The 7,211-nt window shown below is 45.7% G+C and overlaps 1 protein-coding gene across 1 annotated transcript; it reads left to right on the top strand.

The window, feature by feature from the left end:
* The first annotated feature begins 2,837 nt into the window (after positions 1-2,837).
* LOC144708682 (very-long-chain aldehyde decarbonylase GL1-1-like) lies at positions 2,838-6,119 on the top strand. The gene is made up of 11 exons (XM_078582100.1): positions 2,838-3,033; positions 3,158-3,375; positions 3,469-3,701; positions 3,842-4,061; positions 4,131-4,252; positions 4,342-4,598; positions 4,763-4,870; positions 5,019-5,225; positions 5,304-5,414; positions 5,507-5,680; positions 5,765-6,119. Exons 1-11 carry the CDS (start codon positions 2,983-2,985, stop codon positions 5,918-5,920), a joined length of 1,857 nt encoding a protein of 618 aa, XP_078438226.1. The 5' UTR covers positions 2,838-2,982; the 3' UTR covers positions 5,921-6,119.
* The last annotated feature ends 1,092 nt before the right edge of the window (positions 6,120-7,211 follow it).

The following is a 7,211-nucleotide window of genomic DNA, read 5'->3' on the forward strand; positions in this document are numbered from 1 at the left end:
CTTTTTTTTTTTTGCCAGCGATGTTCGAACAGCTGACGTGGAGTCCACCTGGTAGCCAGGTAGACTCCACGATGGCATCCACGCCAGGTGGACTCCACGTCAGCTGTTTGAACATCGCTGGCCGTTGCCGTCGCTGCCCGTCGCGGGCGGCCACCGCGGGCGCCCGTCTCTGGCCGCCGCCGCCCGTCGCCGCCCGCCGCCGCCACCTGTCGCCGCCCACCGCCGCCGCCCTCTCTCTTTCTCGTTCTCCCCGCCCTCTCTCTTTCTCGTTCTCCCCGACTCTCATCACCTCTCTCTTTCTCGTCCTCTCTCTTTCCGCCCCTCTCTCTCTCTCTCTCTCGACCTCTCTCCCCCTCTCCTGCTCCTCTGTCCCTCGCTCTCTCTCCTCTCCGTCTAACCCTCGCTCCCGCGAGTTCTCTCCCTCTCTCGCGCTCTCTGTCTCTCGCCCCTCTCTTTCTCGTTCGCTTGGTCTCCCGCGGTCGTTCTCTCCCCCGAACTCTTTCTCGCCCTCTCTTTCTCTCATCCCCTCTCCCCATCTCTCTCTCCCATCTATCTCCATCTCTTGTTATGTCTCTTCTCTCCATCCCTCTCTCATCTATCTCAACTTCTTGTTATATCTTGTCTCCCCATCTCTCTCTCTCTCTATCTATCAGTCTATCAATCTACGGTATCGATGTGCATCTCTCTCTCATTGATCTGTGTCCTACAGGGTATGCGATGGAGTGCGGCATCTCGATGAGAGGTGAGTGGATGGAGAATATCGGATGGAGAATACCAGAGGGAGAGAGGACGGTGAGAGAGTGAGAGGGCAAGACTGGGAGAGAGAGACGGCAAGAGTTATGGATGGATAGAGGGAGTAGCTAAAGAGAGTAGAAGCAGGAGAGAGCAACAGAGAGAGAGGGAGCGAGAGTGAGAGAGCAGGCGAGAAGGAGAGCGTTCAGTAGGGAAAGAGAGCGCGAGGGAGAGGGGCAGGAGAGGGGGAGAGAGGTCGAGAGAGAGAGAGAGAGAGAGAGGGGCGGAAAGAGAGAGGACGAGAAAGAGAGAGGTGATGAGAGTCGTAGAGAACGAGAAAGAGAGGGGGGCGAGAGACAGAGAGCGCGAGAGAGGGATGAGAGAGGGAGAGAACTCGCGGGAGCGAGGGTTAGACGGAGAGGAGAGAGAGCGAGGGACAGAGAAGGAGCAGGAGAGGGGGAGAGAGGTCGAGAGAGAGAGAGAGAGAGGGGCAGAAAGAGAGAGGACGAGAAAGAGAGAGGTGATGAGAGTCGGGGAGAACGAGAAAGAGAGAGGGCGGCGGCGGTGGGCGGCGACAGGTGGCGGCGGCGGGCGGCGACGGGCGGCGGCGGCCAGAGACGGGCGCCCGCGGTGGCCGCCCGCGACGGGCAGCGACGGCAACGGCCAGCGATGTTCAAACAGCTGACGTGGAGTCCACCTGGCGTGGATGCCATCGTGGAGTCTACCTGGCTACCAGGTGGACTCCACGTCAGCTGTTCGAACATCGCTGGCAAAAAAAAAAAAGAAGACACCAAATGGCGTCTTCTGATTAGCGCGGGCTATTTTTTGAACAAAATGAAAAGTTCGGGCTACTTTTTGAACGAAACATGGAGTTGGTGCCGTTTCGTAGTATTTGCCCAAAAATCTATGAAAAGTTTGTCCTATGAGCACGTTCTCCTGAATTTAGTGTCTATGTTGGGAAAATTTAACTTAATTCCTATGTCAATTCAAATTAGAAAATTAAATCGGCTGTGTTTGCATCTAATATGAGAATTTATTTAAGTTGCTGTAAGTATCATACAGGTGGAGATCAGAGGTATTACTCAAGGAAAAGATGATGTCGCCGTGTGGCCGTTGGAAATGACTGGGTCATTGCGTTCAAAACCAGCGTCAAAAGATGAAGAAGATCCGAACCCCGGCTAAAACGTTTCCCAAATTTTGCCTATACATTTTAAATAATATCCGGTTATAACTATTTTTCTAAGAAAATTGGAGCACAAAATTTTCCTTGGTGATTTATAAATTTTCCTTTATTTTGTAATAGAGAATATTTCCTTGAAAAAAAATTGAAACTGTCCAATATTTAAAATCACCGAGGATATATATATCAGGCTATTCACTTTTGTTCAATCATAGCAAATAAAATCATACGATCAAATATTTAAAATAATGATGAAAAACTATTCTTCATTTATTTACTTAGATGTGAAAAATATTGGCCTGAACCGTTCATAGGTAGTTTTTTTTGGTAGAACAGTAAAATTCTCCATCTTTTTTGTTGAGATTTGACTGGGCAAGAGTATGGGCCGAATCCGGCAGAGTGAAGGGTAAGTACGGCAGATCTCGCCCATTCCCCAGTGCCGGCCGTGCCTACTTCGGCAGAAATATCACTTCCTCCTCGACTTGCTATTCCTTTATTGTGGTTTATTCTTTAAATCGATTAGCTGTATTATCTTTTCTTTATCTAGACAACAAACCTTCAATTGCCAATTTCTAAGTAATTCAACGGGATGACGCTTAACCCTTCGTACCTACTGAACGGAGAGAGAAGAGGACAGTGCACACATATTTACCAAAGTAATAATTTATTATGTCAAGGTTAGTGATTTCGTATGGCGCCGCGCACAGGATAAGAAGGTTCCTCATCACTTCCTATTAATTTGGGGAATAAAAGAGATAAAGACAGTATGCATTGATTGGACGGCCTTGGAAGCAGACGCGCTATCCCTGTGCGAATAATTAATGGGATATGGTGAGACTTTTAAAAAATTATAAGCAGAGCGAGAGAAAGAGAGAGAAAGTAGTTGACCCATTCCAAATGTCAAGGGAGAATCTATAAAGTGATGGTCCTCATGCTAAGGACACACGCCAGTTCACAGTCACTCCGTTGAAAAAGGCCAGAAGACTTGAGCTTCGACGGCATCCAGGCCTATTCCGGCTTCCTCTCTCTCATATCTTGGAGAAAGAAAGACTCAGCTAGGTTACTGATTCATGGACGCTCCCCTCTCCTCCTGGCCATGGGAAAACATTGGTTCTTACAAGGTACAGCAGCTTTCCTCTCTCCCTCTCTATCATTCTATATCTTTCTCTCTCTCTCTCTCAATTGATCTCTATCTCTGCGGTCCTAACGTCGTTCTATCATTCCCGGTGTGCTGTGCTGGTGCAGTACATTCTCTTGGGACCGTTACTAGCGAAGGCTGTCAATACAAGGCCATGGGAGACTGCAACACTTAACTGGTGGGTGCACATTCTCCTTCTCTGCGCGCTCCGCGGTCTCATCCACACGATATGGTGTTCGTTTGGAAACATGCTTTTCCTCACGCGCAATCGCCGCATTATCAAAGATGGCGTTGACTTCAAGCAGATCGATAAGGAATGGCACTGGTACAACTTTCTTTCTCTATTCTTATTCATCTGAACATATTTTTCTTCTTATATGTGATCTAATTCATTCGACCAATATATCGAAAATGGCAGGGACAACTTCTTACTCTTCCACGCGCTTATTGGCGGGGGTTTATACTACCTCTTCCCCTCGGCAGACAACCTTCCTCTGTGGAACGCCAAGGGGATCCTTTACGCGCTTGTTGTCCATGTGACGGTATCAGAGACTCTCTTTTATTTCTCCCACCGACTATTCCACACTGGCTTCCTATTCCGTCGCTATCACTCCCTCCATCACTCTGTCCCTGTTCCCCAGTCTCACACAGGTGAATAATTATATATTATTTTTTTCACTCTCTTTCTTTATCCATCTTCCATTCTCACCATCTGCTCCCTCTTAAAAATAATCTCCTTATCTTTCTCTAACTCACTATCGGCTCACCGCTGCCGTGTTCGATTGTTACAGCTGGACTCTCTACTCCAGTGGAACATATGGTGCTGAGCGCAATCATGGGGATGCCTCTGTTGGGCAGCTTCGTCATGGGGCAAGGTTCCATAGCCCTGGTTTACGCGTACATTATGAGCTTCGACTTTCTCAGAGCCATGCTTCACAGCAACGTGGAGGTCCTGCCCAGCGGGCTCTTTCGATGCTTTCCCTTCCTCAGATATCTTCTCGCGACCCCAACGTACGCCTCCTCATAAATACTACAAATACTTTTATTGATGATGATGATGATTATGATGAATGGGTTCAGGTACCATACCCTCCATCACAAGGAACATGACAGTAACTTCTGCCTCTTCATGCCCATCTTCGACTTTCTGGGTGGCACCCTCAACGCCAAGTCATGGGAAGAACACGAGAGGGTCCGCAATGGTAGAATAATAATACTCAACTATTTATTCAATCATGTCCCTTTTAGTACTAGTAAATTCTCAAATTATGAATTCCTGTTTTGACAACAGTAAAGAACGAGGATGTTCCGGAATTCGTATTCTTGTTGCACGCGGTGGACCTGGTTTCGTCGCTGCACTCACCCTTCGTATTCCGGAGCTACGCCTCCCGCGCCTATGTTACGAACCTTCTCGTACTTCTGCTATGGCCCGTCGCCTTTGTCGTCATGATCTGCATGTGGGTCTTTTCCAAACCATTCCTTGTCTCGTTCTACAACTTGCGCGGCCACCTGCACCAAATCTGGCTCATTCCTCGCTTTGGCTTCCAGGTAGATGCTTAGCAACCCTATAGGAATACGCAAAATTTTCAGGCACAATTATTTTCGAAACTTGTTATTTTCTTATAATCCAGTTTCATGTAATTCGAGAAAAATCTAGAGCCAACAATCACATTTCTAAACTTTTTATCCCCGATTACAAAATTCTTCTGCAGTACTTCCTTCCGTGGGCGAAAGACGCGATTAACGCACATATCGAATACGCCATTTTGAAGGCCGACAGTCTGGGAGTCAAAGTCATCAGTCTCGCCGCTTTGAATAAGGTAAGTAGTGTTTCTGTCTCTACTCAAAGTTCTCTACATCTATGGGTTGTAAGAACGATTTGGGTGTGCTGCTGAGTCTTCCCCGCTCAGCGTTGAATGAGACATGTCGCGTGGGGGCTCACATATGTTGTGAATGAATGTTGTGCAGAACGAGTCGTTGAATGGAGGAGGGATGTTATACGTGAAGAAGCACCCGGAGCTGCGAGTCAGAGTTGTGCACGGGAACACCCTTACTGCAGCTGTTATCATCAACGAGATCCCAGACGACGTTACCGAAGTCTTCCTCACTGGCGCCACATCCAAGCTCGGCCGCGCCATTGCTCTCTACCTCTGCCGCAAAAGAGTCCGCGTCCTGGTAAACACCTTCTCTCTTTGTCTCTCTTTCATTATATTCCTTTCTCGATGAGCACACCATGTTTATTTGGGCTTTTAGATGCTAACGGGCTCGGCAGAAAGGTTTCAAAGAATCAAGAAGGAAGCACCGCCGGAACTGCAGCATTACTTGGCGCAAGTAACCAAGTATCAGGCAGCGCAGAATTGCAAGGTACTTCCCAACGCCAATTTTTATAGCTTCAAATTTGTCTTCCCTTTGGCGGCAAGACGAGACCCTGATCTCGTTTTGTCTTATTGGTACAGTGTTGGATCGTTGGCAAGTGGCTGAGCTACAAGGAGCAGCAATGGGCTCCCGCTGGTACCCACTTCCACCAGTTCGTTGTGCCTCCCGTCTTCGAATTCCGCCGGGACTGCACCTACGGCAAGCTCGCCGCTGTGAGGCTTCCCGAAGACGTGCAGGGCCTGGGCATGTGCGAGGTAACTATCCAACCTCTAACATGTTGCAAAATGAAGAGCTTGTAAAGTGGATGACGGAAAAACTCATGAACATTTTTGTTACAGTACAAGCTGGAGAGAGGAGTCGTTCACGCTTGCCATGCCGGAGGAGTTGTGCATTTCCTTGAAGGATGGACACACCACGAAGTTGGGACCATCGATGTTGACCGGATTGATGTCGTTTGGGAAGCGGCTCTGAGGCATGGGCTCCGACCATCATAAATACTTACCATCGTGTCTGGGGGACGAAACTCAATATAACAAATCATTATTCTCTTTTTTGAAGAGTATTCCTTCTATTTCCTTCACCCTCAATCTGTATAGTTAAATAAAAACATACTGATTATTTCGTTTGTCTTATATTGCTCTGCATCTGTAGTTTTCTTTTGACGCAATGGATTGGATTGAATTTGACTGATAATTGAGGTTCGGAGATGATCTCGTCTTTCCAACTATTCATTTTCCCATGCACTACTCTTAAGCCTTTATGAAAGGCATTGCATGGAGAGAGTACGGAGTTTATGTTCATGACTATACTCCTTTCGTGACTTGTATTTACGCTAAACTATCTTAGGAATCCGAAAATAATATCAATTAATACCCAGCTAACTTTATCGGCGTAGCATCCAACAACGAGGGATGAAGCTTCCAATTATGAGAGTCCATTATGCATTAAAAATAACTTTCTTTGAATTCTTTTATATTCCTTTATTGACTCATTAATGAGAGCTCTCGAAATGTATTCCCATGAAAGTATTTAAAGGATAGCCATCCTAGGTTACACCGAAAAGAAATACTTAAATGAAAAAATTCTACTACTTGTTTGACGATCACATAGTCGTCAAATATTTTTTATGCATTGACCATTAATGTCTGCGTCAAAATCACTTTACTTGCATGTTATATTGTTTCCAATTCATCAAAATAGCCTTTAGTACTCTTGTACGATCTTCTAGATTTCAGAATGTTTACAGATTTTTTTGACTTGAGATTCTATAGAATTAGTTTTCACAATCAGAAAATATTTTTTGAAGTAACTGAGTGCATTGATAATTTCCGATGGTTCGTTCATTGAGAAAAAATAAAAAATAGCAGTCGGAAAATATATATCAAAAGAGTTATTCTACATTGTATTGATTTAAACGTGCTTAGCTGGAATAAAAGACGTCCCACCATGTGATACCTACGTTTTATTTCATTTTGTGGCTAATGATTGGCTTGGTCATTGACTGGGCTTCGTTATTGCATCGCGATTAGCAATGCCCTAACGATGCAGTCACTAAATGATTTAATTAACCTAATGGGGTAGATGGCCTTTTTTGTGAAATAAATGCTGCCTAATTTTTTTCACCATTTGAAATTTGAAAGACCGCAGGGCATGGCTTTAGTCACTTTAATAAACGCAATTATCGTGCTGAAATCAATGCTGTAAGGCTGCTAATTACTTTTGAGTATCGAGGATACGTGGCCAATTTGAAAAATAGAAGACATTATGCACTCAATGTGGGAGGAT

Source organism: Wolffia australiana, chromosome 10 (assembly GCF_029677425.1).
Source record: "Wolffia australiana isolate 7733 chromosome 10, ASM2967742v1".
Classification (NCBI taxonomy): domain Eukaryota; kingdom Viridiplantae; phylum Streptophyta; class Magnoliopsida; order Alismatales; family Araceae; genus Wolffia; species Wolffia australiana.